Source organism: Odocoileus virginianus, chromosome 4 (genome assembly GCF_023699985.2).
Source record: "Odocoileus virginianus isolate 20LAN1187 ecotype Illinois chromosome 4, Ovbor_1.2, whole genome shotgun sequence".
Classification (NCBI taxonomy): Eukaryota; Metazoa; Chordata; class Mammalia; order Artiodactyla; family Cervidae; genus Odocoileus; species Odocoileus virginianus.
The window spans coordinates 83,628,302-83,652,769 of record NC_069677.1 but is presented as its reverse complement, the minus strand read 5'-3'; the positions used below and the strand labels follow the sequence as shown (position 1 = coordinate 83,652,769).

The window sequence follows — 24,468 nt, the reverse complement described above, 5'->3', positions numbered from 1 at the left end:
TGCGCTTTACCGGGAGGAAGACGCAGCCCGGGGGGCCTGGGCAGACGGTGGAGTGGGGCGCGCCGGACGGGCGGCGACACACACTAGAGAACGGGCGAGAAGGGAGGGCCCAGCGGTGTAGGGGTGCACGGCGGGCCCAGCGCGCGCCGCCCCACTTTGGGGAAGAGGCGCTTACTGAGCAGAAGCGGGCGGACCGGGGTCTGGACGCCGCGCCCCGGAAGCCCCGCCGCCGCCGCCCGGCCGGAGAGCGGAACCCGAGCGCGGCGGGGCCCGGGCGGTGCTGGGTGGCGCGGGACCGACCGGAAGTGGGTCCGCGGTGTTTTTTTGTTCTCGGGCCGCGGGCGGCACTGGCCTAGGCGGCCACGGGCCCTGCGTGCCTCTCTAGCCCGAAGGCATGGCGGGCGGCCGTGTCCCTGAGCTAGACGGTGAGCACGGCGCGGGGCACTGGGGGGGGCGGAGGCCGCCTTCTTCCCTGCCGCCGCGGCCGTGTCGCTAACCGAGAGGGGCTGGGGGAATACGGTGGGCGCGCGGCCAGGGGCGCGGGGATGGGACATGGCTCGTCCCGGGGCGCAGGGCCAGGGGCGTTGGGGGGCACACGGCGGGCAGGATGGGGGGAGGTGCGCGGCAGGCGCCGAGCCCACCCATGGGCCCGCCTGAGATTTGGGTTGCGCTGCACCCGCGTTCTGGCGGAGCTGCCTGTTTTTCATGAGCACTGTGTTCTTCTAGCTGGATCCTGGGGACAGTCGCCACCGTGTTAAAACGCAAATTATTTCTTTGTTTGGATAAAGTATTTGGTGCTCTGGTTACTGGGAGAAACAATTAGATGGAAGGAAACATTGAAACACTAACGTTTTAACAGTGTTACATTGTAATTCTCTGGCTGTGGAGATTGAAAGACGTCAGAAACTCCTGTCTTGCAAAGTGCAACTGGCGTGTACTTTGTTATTGCTATTTTAGGTTTTCCATAAATTTGCGGATTCAGTAAGATGTTTTGATTTTTTTTTTTTTTTTTTAGTTTTAAAGGATCATACTTTGAACCCCCATAACAAAGTAATTTATTTGTATCATCTTCTACTCTGCATTCCCCCCAAAAAGGCGGGGAACCACCATTTGGCTCTCAGAAAATAAGAATTAGCCCTTTGCTTTGCCTGCCATGTGATTAAAAATTCTTAGCCTTCCAACACCACGTAGTTGTGATTGTCTGAATTTTTGTTTTTCAGCTTATTGTGGAGATAGGGGGGAGCTGCCTATTTGAACAGACCATTTGAGGAAGAGGACTCCTTTTTTACACATAGTATTTATTGCCTTCTAGTAACTTGCAGTAACTTGCTCAGAAGATGAATCCAACTAATCCTTTTGGTGGGCAGCAGCCTGGTGTTTTTCCAACATCTTCCAGTAGTTCCATAGGAACATTTCAAGCTAAGCCACAATTTCGGTTTGGTGAGCCCTCTCTTTTTGGACAAAGCAATACATTATCCGGCAAAAGCTCAGGATTTTCACAGGTGTCCAGTTTTCCAGCATCTTCTGGACAAAGTCATTCTTCAGTGCAAACGTTAGGATTCTCTCAAACCTCAAGTGTTGGGCTATTTTCTGGACTTGAACACAGTCCAGCCTTTGTAGCTGCCTCTGGGCCTTCGAGTTCATGTGTGCCTGCAAACCCTGGATTCAGTTTTAAGTCCCCCAACCTTGGAGCATTCCCAAGTACTTCTACTTTTGCCCCAGAAACTGGAGAAAAAGCAAGCCCTGTCTTTGGGAAAACAGAATTTAGCTTTAAACCTCTGGAAAATTCAGTGTTCAGACCAATATTGGGGGCTGAATCTGAGCCAGAGAAAACTCAGAGCCAAGTTACTTCTGGATTTTTTACATTTTCCCACCCAATCAGTAGTGGACCTGGGGGACTGGCCCCATTTTCTTTTTCTCAGGTGACAAGTAGTTCAGCCACCAATTCAAATTTTACCTTTTCAAAACCAGGTAATAATAATTCATCATCTGCCTTTACCCCTGCTTTGCCAAATCAGAATGTGGAGGAAGAGAAGAGAGGCCCAAAATCACTGTTTGGAAGTTCTAGTAGTACCTTCACTGCCTTCCCCATGTCTTCTTCAGGGTCCTTGGGTGAACCCTTCCCAGTTAGCAAAACAGGTGTCAGACAAGGATGCGAAGAAGCTGTTTCCCAAATGGAGCCACTTCCCAGCCTCATGAAAGGACTGAAAAGAAAGGAGGACCAGGATCGGTCCCCAAGGAGGCATGGTCATGACGCAGCTGAAGACTTGGACCCTCTGTCAAGGGGCGATCATCCTCCAGATAAACGACCTGTTCGCTTGAATCGACCCCGAGGAGGCACTTTGTTTGGTCGGACAATACAGGATGTCTTCAAAAGCAATAAAGAAGTAGGTCGTCTGGGCAACAAGGAATCTAAAAAGGAAATTGGCTGTGTCGAGTCTGGGGAAAATGACCACTTGGTCATCCCAGGAGGCAGTCAGTCTGTCCCAGCAGCTTCCCGGCTTCCAGGTGTGAATAAAGAGGAAGATACTGAAAGCAGAGATAAAAAAGAAGGTACGTTCTAGAAAGTACGAAATACAGTATATCCTGCTGGCAGGTTCTTGGTAAATTTCCCTGAGTGTTAGCTTGAATCTCCAAGTTAACCCCCTGCAAACATTAGGGATCCTAACATGTAGGATCTTGGAGCAGGTCTTAACATCCATAAAAATTTTCTTTGCTCCTTCCTAGTTGATGCCGCCAGTAATTGGAAAATGTTGCATCTGATACTTTTTTTTTTTTTTTTTTTTGCATCTGATACATTTTTATGACTTTCACTGACCCCCTAGATTCTCTAAGAGGAACTCCTTGCCGTCCGAGTAAGAGGAGTGAGAGCGCAGACAGCCTCGGGGGCTTGTCTCCTGCTGAAGTCACAGCGATCCAGTGCAAGAACATCCCTGACTATCTCAATAACAGGACCACTCTGGAGAACCACTTTGGCAAAATTGCTAAAGTGCAGCGCATATATACCAGGCGCACCAAAAAGCTTGCAGTGGTGTATTTTTTTGATCATGTGAGTACTCCAACAAAGTTCATGTGAGAAAAGAAATAGGCTTTAAAGTGGCAAAGGTAGAGAGAGCTTTGTCACTTTAAAACTTATTTTTAAAAATCTTTCAGTTACTTGTTAGAATTTAGAAAAGTACTCTAATGTCTTAATTTGGAGAAACTGGAATACCACTATTTTTTTTTTTCATAAATTAGATTTATTTGTGAAAAACTTGCGGTTCCAGCTATACGCAGTGTTCTAGAAATTTTAGGTGAGTGATTCCCATGAAGTCAGATTTCTCTGAAGCACATGGGAATGTCTTGTAACCACATAGCATTTTTTCAAAGTTGAGTTTTCTTGTTTTGTTTTTGACTTTATTTTATTTGCTGATTTCATAAACATTCAGAACAATACAGGAAAGGTAAAATCTTTTAATCCCATCTTCCAGAGAGAACTGCTGTTAATTGTTCCTATGCCTTGACTTTGATATGTGTATATACACACACATGTGTAACGTATTGGTTGTAGTGTATATGCTTACATGAGCTGCTCACTTTATATCTTTTTATTATTTTTTTCTGAATATTCTTGTGGGGAAAATTATATTCTATAGGTATTTACAAAGCATGTTTTCATTCTTTTTTAAATAATGGAAGTGTTACCTGTCAACATAGAGGAAAAATCCAGAAAGTCCTTTGGCAGGGGACACAAAATCACCCATAGTTCTATCCTCTAAGATACCACCTGTGAATATTTTGGATAACGTCTTTGTAAATATATAGTCACATTGTTTTTTCACAAATAAGATTGCACGACATATCCTGTTTGGTAACCTCTTAGGCGGTCATTTTTAGTAGCTTTTGAAACCAACGAACAGTCTAGATTAGAATGAGGTTGTTAAGAGCTACATGACATTCTATCCTATTTACCTACTTGGCCAGCTTTCTGCTTATGGGCATTTCTGTGCGTTTATTTTTGATTATAGCCTTTGTTTAGGTTCCTGAGAGTACAAGTTCTCTGCCCAGATATGCACAGTTTTAGGGCTTTTGCTGTTTTTTCCTCTCTACTGATTTTTTTCAATTCAGTAGCATTAGTTACATTCACAAATGTTGTACAACCATCACATTATCTGGTTCCAGAACTTTATAATCCTCCCAAACAGAAGCTCTGTAACCACTAAGCAATGACTCCCCATTCCCTCCTTCACCCAGCCCCTGGTGACCTCACGTCTACTTTCTAGCTCTATGGATTCATCTGTTCTAGATATTTCATAAAAGTGGAATCATACAATATTTATTCTCTTGTGTCTGGCTTATTTCAGTTAGCATAATGTCTTCAGGGTTCATTCATGTGGTTGTATTTCTTTCCTTTATTCCGGGTATGGTTGTCCCACACTTTGTTTATCTGTCCACCTGTCCACGGACCTTCTGGGTCCTGTGAATAATGCTGCCGTGAAGACAGTGCAGGTCTCTTTTCAGGACCCTGCTTTCACTCCTGTTGGGTGTATACGTGGGAGTGGAATTGCCAGGTCATATTATTTCTGGCTGTTGCAATGTCCTTTTTCTTCTATCTGAACCTTAAAAAATATTTAAGTATACAGATTATCATTGTAAGCAGTTCATTGATCTATAGAAAGTTGAGGTCCACTCATCACCCCTTTCTCCCCTATTAGAGCCAGCACAATTATCTAATGTGTGTATGTTTTCCTAGACATTTTCGTGGGTATATTTATAGGTATGCTAACATACAGTTGGTTTTGTGTATGTATGTTTTATGATAAATTGTACCCCATATGTGTCATTCTACAGGTTTCTTTTGTGTTTAAGTGTTACTTGGCCATCTTTCCCTTGTTCTTCAGAAAATCATATGGTGAGAATTATCTCATCAAATGCCAATAGGGCCAAGTTTATGGATTCTATCACAGCAGAGTCATTAATTTCGATAAGGAGAAGTGCAGGTACATGCTGTAAGTCAGGTAAGGGAGATGAGGACCGTGGCTGCCATGGCTGGAGGCAGGCGATGTGGTCAGAACACATAGCTGTAGAGGTGTAGCTCTGTTGAACAGAATTCCACTAATGCATGTGAAAGCTTGATCTCGTTTCCTTGGTCTCCTGATGCCTTCGTCCTTTGTGTTGTGGACTGCCTTCCAGGCATCTGCAGCCCTGGCCAGGAAGAAAGGGAAAGATTTGCATAAAGATATGACCATCTTCTGGCACAAGAAGAAAATAAGTGAGTTTTCAGTTGTTCTTTACACAGTCTCTCCTGCTTTGTGCAAGGCCTTTGAGTGCTGAGTGTGAGCCTGATCCCCAGTGTGGGGTGAAGTGGGGGTGGGGGTGTCTCATTTCCTTGGGCTCCTTTCTAACAACATCCTGTCACAATTATAGTATAACTTTCCCAAGAAGCCCCCGTGTCAAGTGACTTGTGGTGTCATTAACTCTGTCCTGACTTTTGCATCCTCAGGTCCCAATAAGAAACCCTTCTCCCTCAAGGAGAAGCAGCCAGGTGATGGGGAAGCTGGCCAGGGCGCCGAGGACACACCCTTTCAGCACTCCCCGCTTGGCAAGCCTGGGGTGAGGACTACGACTGGCGGCCTCCTGAGCAAAAGGTGTGGCTGGTCCTTCCAAATGCCACTGTTCTAACAGGGCAAGTGGGTTCTTTGGCTTCTCCTGTCACTGACCTCGAGGGACTTCATAGCCGTTGTGACATAGCATGGAAGGGAAGTGGGTGATCGCTGACCCCTGGATAGGGGCTGAGGGATGGGGAGAGGACCTGGTGGGGGGCGGTGGAGGCTGCCCTGGGCCCCTCATCTCCCTCAGCCCTGCAGCCCACGCAGTTGCTGTCATGCAGTCTGTGTGATGTATATGTGCACAGACAATCGCTTTTCTCCTTGAATGTGTAATTGGCCGCACACCATGTTCCTGATTGTCACGTGTAGCCGTGGCTGTAACCACATAGCCCTGTGCGGTCTCCGGCCAGGTCCAGCACACCGCGTGCACTTCAGCGACCTCCCCGTCTGTGTCTGTGTCTGTGTCTGTGTGGAGCCTCCGTTCCCTGAGGCGCTTCCCTCCTTCCCGTTGGCTTGTGCTCCGGGACTCCTGTGTGACCCCCGCCTTCCTTTGCACAGCAGGCCAGCTTCTGTGTAATCCTGCTTTCCCGTATTTTGGTCAGTGGATAGTTTTCCGCACATTTTGCAGTTAATAGTTCCGTTGCTGATTTGCTTTCGTTTTTTCCTTTCTTTACAACCTCTTTGACATTCAAATTCACAGAATGTTGAAAACCAGCTAGAAATGAGGAAGCTCACAGAATGCCCTGTTCTTTTCAGTACATCATTCTACTGAAGGGAAGCTGTGTTTGAAAACATGTAGGCATGATATTTCCTCATGGTGTTGAAATGTTTTTACTTCACTCTTAGTTTCATGTCTTTAAGATAGAAATCTACAGGTAATTCATTTCATGGCTGCCCTGATAGCTCAGTCGGTAAAGAATCCACCTGCAATGCAGGAGACCCTGGTTCAATTCCTGATCGGGAAGATCTGCTGGAGAAGGGATAGGCTACCCACTCCGGTGTTCCTGGACTTCCCTTGTGGCTCAGCTGGTAAAGAATCTGCGTGTGATGAGGAAGACCTGGGTTCGATCCCTGGGTTGGGAAGATGCCCTGGAGAAGGGAAAGGCTACCCACTCCAGTATTCTGGCTGGAGAATTCCATGGATTATATCGCGGTTTAAAGGGGAGAACCTGTGAGTGACGTGAGCCTTCATGCTCATCTCTGGTGGTGTTACGGCTGCCTCCCCTCTGTGCTGGCTGCTGTCCAACTTTAGAGGAGCCGGGTGTCTAGGACGATAGCAGAAGTGTTTGGATGTGGAAAAGATCCAGACACCTGATGGATATACAGCCCTTAGCATGTTGCCGTCCTTCTAGCTCTCCTGTGAAGAAGCCAAGTCTCCTGAAGTCCCATCAGTTTGAGGAAGACCCTTTCGATGAGAGCTCCGAGGGCTCCGAGGGCCTCGGGCCGTGTGTGCTGTCCCTCAGTCCCCTGATAGGCACCGTGGCTGAGACGTCGGAGGAGAAGTACCGCCTACTTGACCAGAGGGACAGGGTCATGCGGCAAGGTGAGGGGCCGGTCTCGGCGGAGGAGGTCTTCCCGGCAGCTGTGGGGGGAGGGGTGACCCTGGCCTGGGGACACCACTGCTCTTGGGTCTTGGGACCTGTGATGTGTATGTGTGATCCCTGCTGCTTTCTGGTCTACTGAGGCTGAGTGTAGGTGTGGAATCAGTGCAGGTGTGTTTGTCATGTAATGTTATTTCTGGAAGAAAGCCAACACCATTGATACATGCTGGATTAAATAATTTAAAGGGCAATTTTTTAGCCATTGAGAAAGCACACATTAAAGATCAGAATTTTCCATTTTAACAGAAATCACCACAAATAAAACTACAAAAGATGTCAATCCAGGGGAAGAGTCTGTAACTCATGACAGACAAAAGGCTGATTCCCAGGTACAGAAAGTCCTGTAGAGTCAATGAGAAAAAGACCAAATCCAGGAGAAAAATGAGTAGGGTCTGAGAGGTTTGGAAAAGGAAGTGTCAAGAGTTGACACTTAGAAATTCCCCGGTGGTTCAGTGATTAGGATTCGGCTTTGGCTTTGGATTATATCCCTGGTCAAGGAACTAAGATCCTGCAAGCTGCGCAGCATGGCCAAAAAGAAAAAAAAAAAAGAGTTACCTCTTAAACATGTGGATGGAAAGTGGAAAGATCCAGCTGCTCTCTGCCCGTCACATGGCAGCGAGAGATGGAGAGGTCTCATACCGCCCCACCCCTGGGCAGGCTGCTCGGAGGAGTGAGTCGGCAGTGTCTCCAGCCTCAGGGGAACAGTGCTTTTGACCCAGCATTCCACACCCAGGAGTGTGACCTACAAACTGCCCCATGAGTGTGTGATATGTTTACAAGGTTGTTTGTGATGACAAAGATTGGAAAGTGACTGTCCACACAGTGGGATTCTAAACAGCCTGAAAGAAGACTGGGGTTTCTTGATGGGAAAATGTTGAGTATTTATTGTGAAGTGGAAGAAGCAAGGTGTGGGAAGTGTACAGAAGGGGGCGTGTGTGTGTCCATATACATGTGAGTATACTTGGCCTGTGTGTGTAAAGTCTGGAGGTGAGGAAGGATCACTCACATAGCTGGTCAGGACAGCAGGGAGTAGGGTCATGGGGTTCCATCTGGGATGTTGTACCTTTGGAATGTTAAACCATGTGAATGTATTTAAAACCTATTAAAAAATCAGATATCCTGTTAACACTAAAAGATATGTACAGTGACCAAAAATAAAACAGCACCTGTGCTCTTTTTTGCAGAGTCTTTTTCAGAATTAAATTTTAGCTGTAGGATCTTGTAGAAGCGGTACAGGAATAATGACATGTTTTCCTTAACACAGTAATAAAAGCTGCTACCATAGGTTATGTCATTGACGTGATTTTTGTATTCCCAAAAGATTCATTAATAGATATTGGAACTTTTAAAAATAAAATAAGATGTGAATGTTTTGAATTATGAGGTTGTTGCATTTCGTTTCATTTAATAGACACTTTGGTAACTGTAGTTCTGTGGGTAATAGTAGTTTATTCAGGTCAGGATTCAGCTAACTTCCATTATGTTGGTTCCTGTTAAAAACATGATGAAATACTGAGAGTTTGGGAATACTGGCATATTTTGAATATTTTCTTTTAACAGATTGATCCTTTGAACAAAATATTGCAGCATGATTGTTTATCATTAAGGTCATTATAGGAGCCATAAAGACCCATGTGTGCCCTGAAGGTCTGTGCCTGTTGGAGGCCCACCCGGAGAGGAGAAGCCCTGTAGGGTCTTCATGGGTCTTGGTGGCTTGTCACCTGGTGTGATAGGCAGTGCTTTCCTTTCTCTGAGACCCAGTAGTGTTTTTTAGATTTCTTTGCCTTTGTAAAGAAAAGGAAAAGAATTTTTGTTTTTATTTCTCTGTTTATCATTGTGAAAATGCACTTCTCTGGCTTCCCAGTAACTGTGGTACATTTTTACTTTTTACTTGATTCTGTTTAGCTCGGGTGAAAAGGACCGACCTGGACAAAGCAAGAACTTTTGTTGGGACGTGCCTGGATATGTGTCCTGAGAAGGAACGGTACATGCGGGAGACCCGGAGCCAGCTGAGTGTGTTTGAAGTGGTCCCAGGCACTGACCAGGTAGAGCGTCGCATCCCTGTGGGGTTGCTCTCCAGGCTGCTGTCCATGTTTAATCATTGGGGTGGAGCGGGGTGTGCTGGGGAGGGAAGGCTGGTTTCGCGATTTCTACACGTATTTGATTTGGGGGTTGCTTTGCTAGAATGTGGTGGGGATATGCTATTAACAATCATATTTATTCCATTATTTGTATCATGAGGTATGTATGAAGCAGTCTTATGTAAGGTGACTGGACCACATGGTTCCTTAAGTTATGGAAGTACATACAAATCTGTGTTTCAGAAATTAAAATAATTTCCATTTCTTTTTGCTTTTCACAGTTTTATTCCTTTTTTATGTTTGTGTTTTGTGTGTTTGAGGTTATGCTCTAGGTATTTTGTATGAATCTTTTTCACTTAAAATTCTATCTTGAGCATTTTCTTTTGTATGGTAAACTCTCTATAAATATTTAAAACTTTACATGTAGGCACACTACTTGATTATGTAACTCTTTCAGAACTCCCCCTTTTGCAATCATCAGGCTGTTTCTGATTTTCCATTGTTACTAACTGTTGGGCATGCTGTGTGTAATGGTTCTAAGGTATTCAGCTTCCTTCCTTCTGATAGATTCCAGGAATGAAGGGCTGTACCAGAGGTGTGACTTTTCTTAAGGTTCCTGAACATGAGTAGCCACATGTTCCAAGTTGTTTCCCCAGAAATCTGCACCATCTTAGATTCATTTTCTCTCTGTTAATTTTCCTTCGGGTTTCTCCTCCTTTCCTGGCTGGGGGTTTTACGGCTGCCTTCACCATTCTTGGGGTCCTCAGCAAGGTGGCAATTGTCAAGGCAGAGGCCCAGGGCTCCTGCCCCAAGAAATGGTGATACCAGCTTGCAGGGTGCCCAGGGCGGGGACTTGTGGCTTTTCTGCTTCCACCGTCAGCCACACGTCTCCAGCCTCTTCTTGCAGCTCTGGCCTCTGGAGGTCCTTTCCCGGACCCTGGTGCTGCTCTTCCTGTCTCCTCACTGCCAGCTCCATTTCTGGTCTGTATAGACAACCTGGTATATGAGCATGGCTGAGACCTTTTAAAATCTTTATCAAGTCCTTCACCTGTCACACCCCAGCAGGTGTGTCTTCACTTAAATTCCTCTGCATTTTGATGTGGTAGCCTGTTCACTCCTGGTCATGTTTGCCAAAAGCAGGTTTCTTTATTTTGCCTTTTAATGTTAATTGTTACCTTCAAATAGAAACTTTGTGTTCTAAAATTGTATTCTGTAGTATTGACCTTGTGTGTGTGTGTGGTCTTCCCCACTTCCGGGTACAGCAGCTGGGAGGCTGGCCCGGCACCTGCCACTCAGCTGCTCGTCCCTACTCCCCGCCCTCAGGTGGACCACGCGGCTGCTGTGAAGGAATACAGCCGCTCCTCAGCCGACCAGGAGGAGCCCCTGCCCCACGAGCTGCGTCCCTCGGCGGTGCTCAGCCGGACCATGGACTACCTGGTGACCCAGATCATGGACCAGACGGAGGGCAGCCTGCGGGACTGGTACGACTTCCTGTGGAACCGCACGCGGGGCATACGGAAGGTACCAGCCACTTCCGATGAGGAAGCTAGAAAAACTAGAAAGCACACGTGAAGTCTAGAGTGAAAATGAGAGTTCTTGTCATTTTACTCAGTTACATTTCATCTGTAACAAAAAAAAACACTCTTCCTTAAAATCTTTATAAAGTCCTGTTAAAATGTGCTTCATGCTTGTTTCAAATTGAAGTCTGAGAAATTCAGGTAATCATGGTTTTTCTAATAGTTGATTCTTACGTTTGGAGATGTGTGGAGACCTGTGTGTATGTGAGAAGTGTGTACGTAAGGTGTGTGCCGGCATGCGTGTGTGACACGTGTAATTATCCCACCTCACTTGTGTCCAGGACATCACACAGCAGCACTTGTGTGACCCAGTGACGGTGTCCCTGATTGAGAAGTGCACCCGGTTTCACATCCACTGTGCTCACTTCATGTGTGAAGAGCCCATGTCCTCATTCGACGCCAAGATCAACAACGAGAACATGACCAAGTGCCTCCAGAGTCTGAAGGAGATGTACCAGGACCTGAGAAACAAGGGCGTGTTCTGTGCCAGTGAGGCAGAGTTCCAAGGCTACAACGTCCTACTCAATCTCAACAAGGGGGACATCCTCAGGTGAGCTTTCCAACTCGGAAGGCAGCCTCAGCCGTAGGGAAAGGCAGGCTGTAACCAGGAAGAGTGTGTTCGGGATGAGTGGTGGCGGCGGCAGTGAGGACGCTCTGGTGTCAGTGTTAGTGAGAAGGCTGGGCTCGGCCTGCAGCCCCTGGGGCTGAGCTACCGAGGGGGAGGCTGGGGCTGCCCACTAGTACCTGAGCACACTAAGTGGGCCCCAGACGCTTCCTGAGGACCAGGTCTCCTTGTCAGCTGGAGAGACTGCGCTCAGTGAGTGGGTCCCCTATCAGAGTAGTATATACGTGCACTCAGACCTCTTCAAATATCTTAGCCACAGGAGAGGGAATAATGGTGTGAAACAGAAGTGCTAAGGGTGGGATATCATGAATGAATTTTAAACCTTGCTGTGATATACCTGTAGACATTTCTGTGAGGAATACTAGAGTCCCCAGGCCCTCCATTCCTATTGTTGGTAAACTGGATTTTCTGAAGTTGAAATTTGTTTTCAACTTAGTGTTTTCCCTGAGAACCTGGTTACAGAATATCTTAAGTGTGTGATTGATTTTAAGTTTTAAAATTACGCCTTAGGGATAAACTAGTCAGGGAAAATGGCTGTGTAGTCTTTTCATATATGATAAGCTTTTGTTTCCTATCTTGAATAATTCAGTCTGGAGAATCCCAGGGATGGGGGGAGCCCGATGGGCTGCTGTCTATGGGGTCGCACAGAGTCGGACACGGCTGAAGCAACTTAGCAGCAGTAGCAGCAGCAGCAGTCAAATCAGTATTTTATCCCCCCTGGCCTTGCTGCACAGCTTGTAGAATCTTAGTTCCTTGACCAGAGATTGAATCCAGGCCGTCGACAGTGAAATCGTAGAGTCCTGACCATTGGACTACCAGGGAATTCCCCAAATCAGTTTATTTCTAAACAAGACAAAGTTAAACTTTGTTTCTTAAGCGTCATCATCAAACACTGGCAGCTGGCAGTCAGTTGGCATTAAAATAACTCTTTGATTTGATAATCAGTTCTTACAAATTATTGCACAAGTCTGTTTATTCAGCATCTTTTTAAAGAATGCCTTTGTTGCCAATCCAGCCCGAGTTACGGTGGCCTTGACGCAGGTGAGCCATGAACACGCTGGCACTGTGACCACCAAGACCTTCTACTTCAGTGTAGTTGAGATCTTATGTTACTGTCAGCTCTGTTTTTGTGGAAATCTTGTCTCATGAAAGATCACGTTCTAAGCACTTCTATCTCCTTTGGTTAACAGAGAGGTGCAGCAGTTCCACTCTGCCGTTAGAAACTCCCCCGAGGTGAAATTTGCCGTTCAGGCCTTTGCTGCATTGAACAGTAATAACTTTGTGCGATTTTTTAAACTGGTCCAGTCGGCTTCTTATCTGAACGCTTGTCTTCTGCACTGTTACTTTAATCAGGTGAGTATTGTCACTGTCCTGGAAGGAAAAGGTCATGCACTGGGAAACACTCTTCTTCTGGTTCAGATGAGAGAGGTCTCTTCAGAACACTCTCACTTGAGTTCAGCACTATCATTTTCCATGGGAACAAAGAAGCCAGAAAGCAAACCACATGCACAGACCTCTAAGCTAGAACTTAACAAGTGTAGTCTGTCTTCAGTTCTGGAGTGAGCCTGATGATGCTAAATTCATTTTGGTAAATATCTGAAGTGCCTGCTGTTTGTTGCACTGGGGTTACAAAGACTGGGCAAGACCAGTCTCTTACCTTGGGCTTTGCGTAGAGTGTCATCCTGGTCTCAGACTCCCACAGTCAGGTCTAACACCCTTGAAGCAGCTGGGGAGGATAAGAAAGCAGTGGCCCTGCCACCTCACAGCAGCCCCTGCACCCCTGGGGCCCTCGCCAGGAGCACCTGGGCTGGTGGGGTAGGGAGGAGGCTGCATCAGGCTTCTTGGGAACCTGCCTGGCTGGTTTTGTGACTCCAGCTCATTTTTCTTCTTTGGTCACAAGTCCTCCTGTAAACAGTGACTAAACCCACTATCACATCCCAGGCAAAGAATCTACAAGTTTGCTCATTGTCAGATCTGACAGTTTCCAAGAGAACAGAAATTCTGGAACAAATGAAAGGATTTCTAACAAAGTGCACTTGGGGAACTCCATGCAGTTGATAAATACAACTGGTAGTATTTTTACAATGAGTATTTAATGTTACTAGAATGTTGACCATTTGTACCCATTTTAATAATTTTAAACTAAGAAGGAATCTAAGCATTTTTTTTTAGAGAAACAAAGTGTTTCACCAGCAGTAGCCACAGGGTCCTGTTTTCCCCACCTACAGCGGTGCCTTCCTACCCTCCAGCCCCAGCACGCTCCTGCCTCAGGGCCTTTGCAGTTGCTGTCCTCACTGCCCGTCTTTCTCCTCACAGAACCAGATCCTTCTCGGCAGGGTCCGCCCTCGCCACCCCGCCCGTCAGCGCTCCTGTTCCCCCTCCTTGGCTGTCCTTCCTGTCACACTGTCACTGCTGAATGCACTCTGCATTTTGTACACACATATTGTTCAGTGTTGGTCTGTCCTGCCACGTCAGCTCTGTGAGGACAGGGGTCTTGTCTGTTCATTGCTGGACACTGGCATGGACAATGCCAGCCTTGAAATAACGCTGTCAGCCGGGGTTGGATTGGTTAAAGGACATTGAAGAGGAGGGGGCGGATCACTTGAGCCCTGGGCCCAAGCTGACTTGTCAGCGCCTTCTTGTTTCCCTCTGTGTTTGTGGAGCGCTCAGTGTGATGCTGTGAAACAGCTTTTACTCCGTTTCACGTCACACACTTTCCATGGCATCCCATCGTCTCCGTGGTGAGTGTTAGCACCTACACAGCTTTGTGTTGAGTGGAAGACGCACCTGCTGGTGGGTGGTTTGTTTTTTAGTTTTTCTTATAAAGTCTTCATGGCCCAACCAGTTCCATGTGTGAAGCTGTTTGCTTTGCATCATCTCTGGGCATCTTCTGAAGAGCAGACAGCCCAGTGAGCACTAAGCTGAGTCCAGGGTACTTTCCAGAGGAACTGAGCACTCTGGTCACGGGCACACGACCTGCTGTGACTCAGTGACTTGGCTTCTCCTTTCAGATCCGCAAGGATGCTCTCCGAGCGCTCAATGTGGCGTACACGGCGAGCACACAGCGCTCCACCATCTTCCCCCTGGATGGTGTGGTGCGTATGCTGCTGTTCAGAGACGGCGAGGAGGCCACAGACTTCCTCAACTGCCACGGCCTCACTGTCTCTGACGGGTAAGCACCGCGGCAGAGGCGTGGGGCTGCTCTCCTTTCTTCCCTTTTACTGGGAAGGCCGGGAAGAGCCTGTGCCTCACCAGGCCCTGGAGAAGGCACATGCCATGGGCTGCCTCCCTGTGGTACAGGCACGAGGGCAAGGCCTGGAACAGCCGGCAGGGTGAGGTTCAGACCACCAACTTTTCACAGGTTACTTGAGAACCTGATGGTCGAGGTTGAGGTTGGGGCCTCCTTGTTTGGTCCCTGAAGATGGCCTCTCCGACTGGCCAGGGTGTCGTCTCTGCTGCAATCAGAGATTTGAGAACACAGTGGAATTTGAGGACCCTCTTCTAGAACATGGCTCACAGCCTGTTGTGTCTGGATCTGGGATTTCCTTGACCCCCATCTCCTCTGACTTCTCATCACAGGCCACACCTGCTGCCTTGCAGACCTGCCCTTAGGGGATGAGCCAGGCACTTGTAGTCAGGTGTCATTCTACCTGGGGGTACAGACAACTAGGCCAGGTGACTCCTGTATCACATGGAGATGCTGGCGGTGGTGGGTGCTATGGGCTGGACTTTTGCCGCCTCCCACGTTTCCATGTGACTGTCTGGCAGCATGGCGACTAGGGGTCTGCAGAGGTGAGGGCGGCCTCTTGCCTGTGTGATGCCTCTCCATGGGTTCTTTGTGGTCTGATAGCTGTGTCGAGCTGAACCGATCCTCGTTCCTGGAACCCGAGGGCTTGTCCAAGGCCAGGAAGTCGGTGTTCATCACCAGGAAGCTGACGGTGTCGGTTGGGGAGATTGTGAATGGAGGGCCGTTGCCCCCCACACCCCGTCACACCCCCGTGTGCAGCTTCAATGCCCAGAACAAGTACATCGGGGACAGCCTGGCCGCAGAGCCTCCTTCGGGCATGCAGAGACCTGGCTTGGACGTGGCAGGTGAGTGAGGCCACGGTCTCGGGAGAGTGGCTCACCCTGGGGCCGGGCAGACACCGGCGGGGTGCCGCCTGAACGGCTTCCTGGCCCCGCAGGCGCTGGGTTCCTACTGGGAAAGCGCTCCTGGCACCCGGTCATGGCTCAGGAGGCACCCCGTGGTGGTCTGCTCAGGAGGGTGGCCTGGGCCTATCCCTGATGCCCGCCTTTGCCTGTTCCTCCAGGCGCGGGGAGAGCAGAGGAGTGTGGTGCAGAGGCGGCCGAGCCCCTGCCAGCTCTCCTCCTGCAGCCGCTGCCGGTGTCGGCTTCTCCACCACATCGCCCGGTGCTGCCCCCGAGCGTGGCGCCCAGCCTCTTGCAGCCCCCTGTGCAGCCCCCCATGCAGTCAGAGCTTCTCCCGCCAAAGCCTGTGCCTGTTTACTCAGATGCGGTAAGGAATCCTGCCATTGTTGGGGGCAAACATCCAGCTGTGTCTGATGTCCAGTCTGACCGTTGTCTGTGTCCCTGGGGTCAGTGTGCCCCTGGTGGATGGCCCCAGGTCTGAGCACCCCACACAGGTGTGAGACTTTATCTTGCCACCACATTGCTTGGGCAGGCGCTGGGCACCATCCTCACTGGGGAACAAGGAGACCTGAAGGGTAGCGAGGAAGGACCGCAGAAGCTGAAGCTGTGTCAGCATTGGGGGCGGCACTGGGGCCGTCTGAACGGCTGTCGTCCAGCAGGCAGCAGGCTTGTCTGTCATGTCCAGAAGGCTCCTGCTTATTAGGAAACCTTACCAGGTGTGCATGACCATGCCTTGTGTGAGGGTCATTTAGACACCTTCAAAGAGCTTCCAGTGATGAAGTCTTGCAGGAATTTCTGACCCAGGTGGGACGTCCTGTGATGTCTCTGTGGCTCATGGAATATCTTCAGTGCTCCTGGCTGTAGAGGTGGATTGCTTGGGGATAAACTGGGTGTGGACTGAGGCAGTGTTTCTTTGGCCAGCACTCCTGACCCTTCTGCCGTCCCCTTAGGACCTGGCCCAAGTGGTGGATGAGCTCATCCAGGAGGTTCTTCAGAGTGACTGTGAGGAAGTCGGTGCCGCCGGGGCGGCCTTTGCAGCCACAGCCCTTGGGTAAGTGCGGTGCGCCTCCTGTTCTGAGGCTGTCTGCTCTCGGGGCCGCCTACTGTCCCTCCAGACGCTTCCTCTCAACGAGTGAGCACAGCTCTCCCTTGGCGCAGGCTCGAATGTTGGTCCTGCTCACTAGGTGGGCACCCCTCACGCTCCTGACCCGTGTGTGGTGTTTGCAGGTGCTTTCTCTGTGTGTGCGCGTTTTGAGCAGCATTAGGTTTATTAAAGTTGTAAATTAGAAACTTGTTTTTTAAATTTTAAACATGATTAAAAATCTAATAGTAAAAAATCTAGTGGTAAGTAGTTCATTCTCTGTTAAAAAATAAAAACACTTGATCTTAGATTAAGTCTCAGTTTATAAATTTGGCAGATTAAATTCCTTTAAGCATTTGATACCATTTGCATTTTATACCATGATAAAATTTCCTTTGGCATTTCAGACCACATTTACAGATTTTATAAATCTGATTTTGTGTAATACTTTAAGAATCTAGTCTTGATAAATTTAATAACCAAAATCTTTCTAAACTCCTAAGCAGCTTTTGTAGTTAATAGTTAATTAAAATCTGATTAATTAGTAAGTTAGGCTGTCTTAAGGATTTCAAACTTCTTTTAAAAATTCTAGTACATATAAAGCAACACACTGATAAGAAAGGATATTATTTCACCTGTATAAATGTAGGTTACATAAAAGGATCAGTATTTTTCATAGATTTGTTCTTTTTTTTTTTATATACCAGAATTAGATAACATACTTTCTATTTGATGGAGTTAAAAATAAATATGATTTCCATGGGCTTAATTTTTTATTGTGGTAAATACACATAACAGTTTACCATTTTAACCATTTTAAGTGCACAATTCAATGGCATTAGCTTTATTAACAATGTAGTGTATTCATCACCACTATCTACTCCCAGATCTATTTCTGAATGATATTCTGTTTAACATATGCACATACATACACACAAACACACACATACATATTCATGCCACATTTTATTTATTCACTGGTGCTATTTAATAAGCTGTTATTTCCACCTTCTGGCTGTTGTGACTGATGCTGCTATGAACATTGGGGCACAAATAACTGTTTGAGCCCCTGCTTTCAGTTCCTATGGGCACGTGCTTAGGAGTAGAACTATTGGATCATGTGAGCTATTTTACATTTTTTTTGCGAAATCGTCAAACTATTTTTCATAGGAGCAGCACCATTTTGCTTTCCCACCAGTAGTGCACAAGGGTTCCAGTTTCTCTACATCCTTTTAATTCATGCTATCCTTTTCTTTCTTTTTAAAGTAATAACCATTATAATGTGTGAAGTAGTAACTCTTGGTTTTGATTTACATTTCTCTAATGACTAATCTTATTGAGCATCTCTTCATGTAATTATTGTCCATTTGTATGTCTTCTTTGTAGAATTATGTACTTAAGTCTTTTGCTCGTTTTTGAATTTTTTTGTTGTTGAGTAGTAGGAATTCTTTCATATTCTGGATATTAATCATTATTCAGTATTTGATTTGCAAATATTTTACCCCAATCTATGGATTGTCTTTTCACTCTTTTGAATGTGCATCCTCTGATGCACAAAAATTTTTAATTTCTATATAGTTCAGTTTATTTTTTCCTTTTGTTGTCTGTGCTTTTGTTAGCATATTCAAGAAATCACTGGCAAATCGTGTTGTGATGATTTTGCCCTATTTTTCTTCTAAGAGTTTTATAATTTTAGCTCTTGTTTGTTTTTGATCCATTTTATTTTTATATATTGTGTAAGATAAGGATCCAACATTGTTCTTTTGTATGTGGGTATATGGTTTTCCTAGCACTGCTGTTGAAAAGAGTATACTTTCCTCTTTGAATGGTCTTGCTATCCCTGTTCAAAATCAGTTGACCATATATGTGAGGATTTCTTTCTGGGCTCTATATTCTATTGGTCTGAATGTCTGTTTTTATGATACCATATTGTTTTTATTTGATTACTATGACTTTGTTGTAAGTTGTTATAAGTTTTGAAATCACAAAATGTGAGTCCTTCATCTTTGTTTCTCTCTTTCAAGATTGTTTCCCTATTTGGAGACCCCTTAAATTTCATAAGAATTTTAGGATGGGTTTTTCTATTTCTGCAAAAAGTTATATTGGGATTTTGTTGGTGATTGCAATGAATCTATAGATTGCTTTGGGTGGTATTAACATCTTAACAGTATTAAGTCTTCTTCCAGTCTGTGAACATGGACGTCTCTCCATTTGTTTCTGTCTTCCTTAGAATAAGGATTAAAAAATCGCTCAGGGGACTTCCTTGGTGGTCCAGTGGTTAAGACTCTGTAGTTCCACTGCAAGGGGGTGTGGGTTTGATCCATGGTCAGGGAACTAAGCTCCCAAATGTCATATGGCATGGCCAAAAAATAAATTAAAAAATTTAAAAAATACCACTCAAATTTTTTTGTTTTGACATCATTTTTATAGTCTAAAATAAATATAAAATAAACAGCAAATAGTCATTAGCAAAAAATCATAAAGCAAGAAATGCGCATTAAAATGATCTGTAACAACCACATTTAAGAATATTCCAATATCAAACTGCAGATTTCCACAATGCAAAACTGCAGTTACTTTTGCATCAACTTAATGGAAACCAAGTAGATACTTTTTTCCTTGCCAGTGTTAGAAGTCTAGTAATATGGTGTGTGTGGCTTGTATTATTTATTTAGAACAGTATCCACTTTGCTCTGTCTAGTGTTTCCAGTGCTGCTATGGAGGAGCTGTTAACAGCTACAACCACAGGCATTCTGAGGCACATTGCAACTGAAGAAATCACCCAGGAAAGGGAGCAGAAGGAGGAAGAGAGGCGGAGGGCTGAAGAGGAGAGGCGAGTGTCTCATCCCTGCTGTGCCTGGGGCAGCGTGGCTGCAGAAGAGAGCCTTCCGCGGCCTCGGATGCTCTTGCTTTTGCCCGCTGCACTAGTTGGACTCACAGCTCACCCCGCACCTTCGTACACTGTGGCCCAGGGTGTGGGTGATGGTCAGGGGAATGGGAGTAGGGGTGGCTGTGTGACCTTCTGCTGGGACCAGAGGAGTCAGGTCTGCCGACTCAGACAGCATAACTCAAATCCCCTCTTGCAAGGTCACAGAGGGTGGTGACTCTTATTTCTTGTGCTCTTTTTCTTTTTCCTTTAGGTTAAAACAAGAGAGAGAATTGGTGTTAATTCAGCTGAGCCAGGACCTGGCCGCAGAGCTGACAGAAGTTGTGGTGACAGAATGTGTGAGAGAAACCTGCTCCCAGGAGTTGAAGTAAGTGAAGCTCTGGTGTCCTGCAGTGTAAGGCGCACGGGTGGGCAGGAGGAGGGTTAGCGCAGGCTGGCTGGCTTTCATCTGCATGTGGAGTGTATCTGCTGGTTAACTAGACACGAACAGGCCCTCCCTGAGCTTCTGTCTGTTACTGCCGGAGGGGCCCTCCCTACTGTCATCTTCCTGTAGACCCTGCCCTGGGCTTGGGGATGTGTCCGTTAGCAAAAGAATTTGCTGACAGTCTTCTCCACACTCTTCATTTTTCTTAAGTAGAAGATCCTTTCCCTTGTTTCATATGTCAAAAAGATCCCTTTGCGTTATCTCACTTAAGAACTTCAATGTCAAGCTTCAGGAAAGAGGTTCAATTGTGCTGGGAAATCTGTCCTTGTGTTTCCTCTGGGACAAGCCTGCAGCCTCTGGTGCAAATGGAGACACAGCTAGGAGGCAGAGTGTGTTATTGAATGTTTCTTTCCATTTTTATTAGTTGGGAGTCTATTTCACTGCTTCCTATAGCAAGAGACCTCACAAATGATGGGTATTTGTCTGCTCTTATTCCCAGGAAGGGTTATGAGATAGCAGCACCTAGGACTCATTGACATGCAGGGCAACTGCTGTTCTCTGTAGTTCCAGGAGACTTGAACTAGAGTTCAGGCCCAGGATGTCTCTACCCACGGTAGAGGATAGCTATTGGAAGTGCATCTTGCTTTCTGAGCTTCTTTGACTTTGTGGCTAAATAAATTTGATAATAAACTTCTCATCAGATATTGTTGATGAGAAGATAGTTTAGTTGTTTTAATGACCATTTAAAAATTAAATTTCTAACTATAAAATAAAGGTTTATTTCTTGACTGTTTATAAGGGCTGTGTTGGATCTACAACCTTATACCCTGTACCACTTTAGTTCTTTTTCCATCTATCTTTTCAGATGTCTGTGCCTTATATGAAATAAAATCTTCGAGCTTTTCTTATGGTGACGACATGATTTCATTTTAGAGTTAAGGACGTGGACTTGTATACTTCCAGGCAAGCCCTCTGTGGGGCCTTGGGTGCAGTGTCTCTTATGCTGATCGATCACCCTGTTCCCTAGGAGTGCAGTGGAGATGGACCAGAGGGTTCGTGTGGCCCGTTGCTCTGAGGATGTCTTTGCCCATCTGGTGGACTTGTTTCTTGGGGAGGAAATTTTCCAGACTGCAAAAGAGACCCTGCAGGAGCTTCAGTGCTTCTGCAAGTATCTCCAACGGTGAGTCTCGTGTCCTTACAAATAGAGTCAGTGCACATACAGTCTCTTTTACCAAGACTATACTTTCACAGTTGATAATACACACATGTAACATGTTCCTTCATAAGGGCTATAAACTAAGTAAAGAATTAGATTGGGATGGGGGAACTGTTCTGTATTTCAACAAATATTTATAGGCAGCCTTCTGCTGTTTACCCAATGTGCTGGACACCGGGAGATGGCCATGAACAAGCCAAGTGATAGCTGTGTACACCTATATATGAATTTGTAAAACATAATTTTTAGTGAAAACATAAATTTTAGTGTAAAAATATAATTTTTAGTAAAAACAAAATTTTAGTGAAACATAATTTTTAGTTAATTTTAGTGAAACAGTTCTTAGGGAAATGTGTACAATATCTAAACAGTCTATTCCAACTAAATAGGTTGTTTTAGATTTATGAATAGTAGTACAACCCTAAAGAAAGGAAAGGAAATAACAAACATAAAGCTGACACAGGGGTTACCTTTGGGAACAAGAGGGTGTGTGACTGAGCAGGGCCCGTGGGTGCTTGTGGCCACAGCTTCTTCATTGCATGGAAGGATGTAGGTGTTTGATTTATCATTAATCTTTAAAATGGGGGTACATGGGTTATGTATGAAGGGTGATTCATTTCATAATAACAATTAAAGTGATAGTGTGCTTGATAGCTATAGCTGTACAAAAGGAGATTTAGTGAGAAATGAGTCTCCATTCCACGAGGACCTCGGAGCTTTGTGTGGTGGTTGGCACAGGTGGGAGCATGCTCACTGCTCTGCGCTGGACTTGTCTTGACTCCCTCTGACATAAGGTGGAGGCCTGACCGCAGTAGCACAGTGGCCCCTCTGCGTTGTCATCCATGCACTGGGCAGTATCTGGCCCCTCATTGGACTTCAGTGTGGCTTTTCCTCTCTAGCTATGACAGAGGGTGCTTCAGTGGCCACCCTTGTACAGACATTTCACACACATGCCTGGAGTGTCTGGAGAGAGATTCCTGTCGGTGGTGTTTGCTGGGTCAGAGGGTACATGTATCTGTGTTTGTATACATATCAGCAAATTGACCTTTAAACACTGTTTAGCATTCACTTCTTTTTTTAATATTTATTTATCTATTTGGCTGTGTCAGATCTTCTTTGTGGTGTGTGGACTTCTCTCTAGTTGTGGCACAGGGGCTTAGTTGCCTCCCGACATGTGGAATTTTAGATCCTGACCAGAGATCAAACCTGTGTCCCCTGCATTGGAAGGCAGATTCCTAACCACTAGACCACCAGGGAAGCCCCCAGCATTCACTCTTAGGTTCAGTAGTTTCATTGCCCCCCACCACTCATTCTCTGTCATGCATCCCCACACCTGAGCTTTAGTTGTGATTAATTTCTCAGTTTGAGATCTGTTGCTGAAATAGACCTAAACATGTTGGCAGAAGATGTTTCCTTTCTTAATGCTGGAGGTGTTTTGCATTTGTCCTGTGGCAGACCTTTACAACACCTAGTCATGTGTGTCCTCCAGGTGGAGAGAAGCTGTCGCAGCCCGCAAGAAACTAAGGCGCCAGATGCGGGCCTTCCCTGCGGCACCCTGCTGTGTGGATGTGAACGACCGGCTGAGGGCTCTGGTGCCCAGCGCGGAGTGCCCCATTGCGAAGGAGAACCTGGCGAAGGGCCTCCTGGACCTGGGCCACGCGGGGAGAGTGGGCGTCTCCTGTACCAGGTCAGCACCCGGGGCCTCCCAAGTGCCTCCTGGCCCAGCTGGCCTTAGGAGCGTGGATTGATGCGTGTGTGGTACAGGGCAGACACGTGGGGCCAGAGGCAGTGAGGACAGATGGAGAGTTGCGTTTTTGGAGTGCAGCTTGCTCTACTTGCTGTGTTTTCACTTACCTTTTCCCCTTAAAACACTCCTGGTCCTGCCAATCGAATTACCTGGAATTACGTGCTTTCTCCTCACCTCCCTGACTCAAGGACGCTTCACGTCCATTCTCGTGACTGGAGCCAGAGGTCCATGTTGGCCTCACCCTCATCCCGTCCCCTCTGCCATCCTGGGTCTGCTGCAGCAAGCAGCATTTTAGCAGCTCTTCCTCCACTTTCTGGTCTGGCCTCTCACAGGCTGCCTCTCTGTGTCCCCTTGCATGGCCCTCTCTGCTACTCCTCCTGGCCACTCTACGGGTACCTGGAACCCTGCCCCGGTTCTGGCTTCAGCTGTGCAATCCTGGCCCCGCAGGGCTTGACCTCTCTCTTCAGACCATGCCACTGTTCCCTTTGGAGAGGACCTCCCGGTGAGGGGCCAAGGAGGGTCATGTGCAGGGGCAGCAGCAGCCCCCTGTGCTAGGGCCTTAGGGCATGCCTTGTCTTTCCCAGGCTGTCACGAGGTGCTCCCTCTGAGAACCAGGTCCATGCTGCTGACAAACTACACAGCTGCTCAGGTTCCCAGTGCTGGGCCTGCGTCTGGAAGCAGGGTAGCGTCTAGAAGCAGCCTGGTGGCAGCGCAAGCCTGTCTCTGATGCGTTGTGTGTGGTCTGGGCATTCGGGGTTCTTTCTCTCTGACCCGTGGCAGCCTTGGCCCTGCTGCGTCCTGGAGTCGAGGCTGCTTTACCTACATCAGGACGGCCCTCTCTGTGTCCCTCTACCCTCACCCTTCCAGCCCAGCCCCCTGCCCCTTCTTCTCCTCCGCTTCTTTCCCTGTAGTCTTTCCATCCTGCATGCTGACAGCGCCCTTCATGCCTGAGCAGCCAAGGCTTCCTCCTGGTGTCCCCAGCTCGAGTTTGGAACCTGCTCTCCTGGCCCGCTGCACTCAGTGCTCCTCTGTCTCACAGGGCTGGTCTGACCTCCCTGCACTGGGTCACCTCCGGACTCAGACCCACCACCCTGCAGCTCGCCCCTCACCACCTCCACCCCCAGCCCTTGCTCACATAGCCACCTGTCTGTGTGCCGGTTTCTGCCCTTGGTGCCTACAGCCTGGTGTTCTCATCACGACCGCGGTCAGGCCATCCTGACAGACTTCCCTGGGCTCCTCTCTGAGTCCTTCCACAGTGGCCTGCATCTGCCTCCTGGCTAGCCCACCACTCTCCCTGCGCTCCTTCTGTGTGCATGCCATGGCCACTCCTGACATGGCCTGGCCTGTCCCCTGGGAGTCTTCATGCTGGCTCCGCTTGTTTCCTTCCGGTCTTCCAGGTCATCTCTGAGCACCCGGTGTATGTCCATAGCTTGCCCACGGCGCCTGCCACGCCGTCTACCTACAGGGGCCCTTCTCTCCCTATGGCAGCATG

At 47.2% G+C, this 24,468-nt stretch overlaps 1 protein-coding gene across 5 annotated transcripts in view; it reads left to right on the top strand.

Moving 5' to 3' along the window:
• The window catches only part of MCM3AP (minichromosome maintenance complex component 3 associated protein), a 41,346-nt gene that overhangs the window by 460 nt on the left and 16,418 nt on the right, over positions 1–24,468 (top strand). The window contains exons 1-18 of one of the 5 annotated variants that reach the window (XM_070466920.1): positions 30–47; positions 1,221–2,553; positions 2,826–3,049; positions 5,173–5,251; positions 5,483–5,627; positions 6,941–7,131; positions 9,095–9,234; positions 10,594–10,791; positions 11,129–11,397; positions 12,663–12,825; positions 14,484–14,644; positions 15,323–15,564; positions 15,783–15,988; positions 16,572–16,672; positions 19,404–19,535; positions 19,843–19,956; positions 21,041–21,193; positions 22,719–22,916. In XM_070466920.1, coding sequence (XP_070323021.1) covers positions 1,338–2,553; positions 2,826–3,049; positions 5,173–5,251; positions 5,483–5,627; positions 6,941–7,131; positions 9,095–9,234; positions 10,594–10,791; positions 11,129–11,397; positions 12,663–12,825; positions 14,484–14,644; positions 15,323–15,564; positions 15,783–15,988; positions 16,572–16,672; positions 19,404–19,535; positions 19,843–19,956; positions 21,041–21,193; positions 22,719–22,916 — 3,932 coding nt within the window. In that variant the 5' untranslated portion in view covers positions 30–47; positions 1,221–1,337. Of the gene's footprint in view, positions 1–29; positions 48–323; positions 426–600; positions 2,554–2,825; positions 3,050–5,172; positions 5,252–5,482; positions 5,628–6,940; positions 7,132–9,094; positions 9,235–10,593; positions 10,792–11,128; positions 11,398–12,662; positions 12,826–14,483; positions 14,645–15,322; positions 15,565–15,782; positions 15,989–16,571; positions 16,673–19,403; positions 19,536–19,842; positions 19,957–21,040; positions 21,194–22,718; positions 22,917–24,468 lie in introns of those variants that run through there. The other 4 variants (XM_070466921.1, XM_070466918.1, XM_020877036.2 and 1 more) reach the window with 4 other exon arrangements.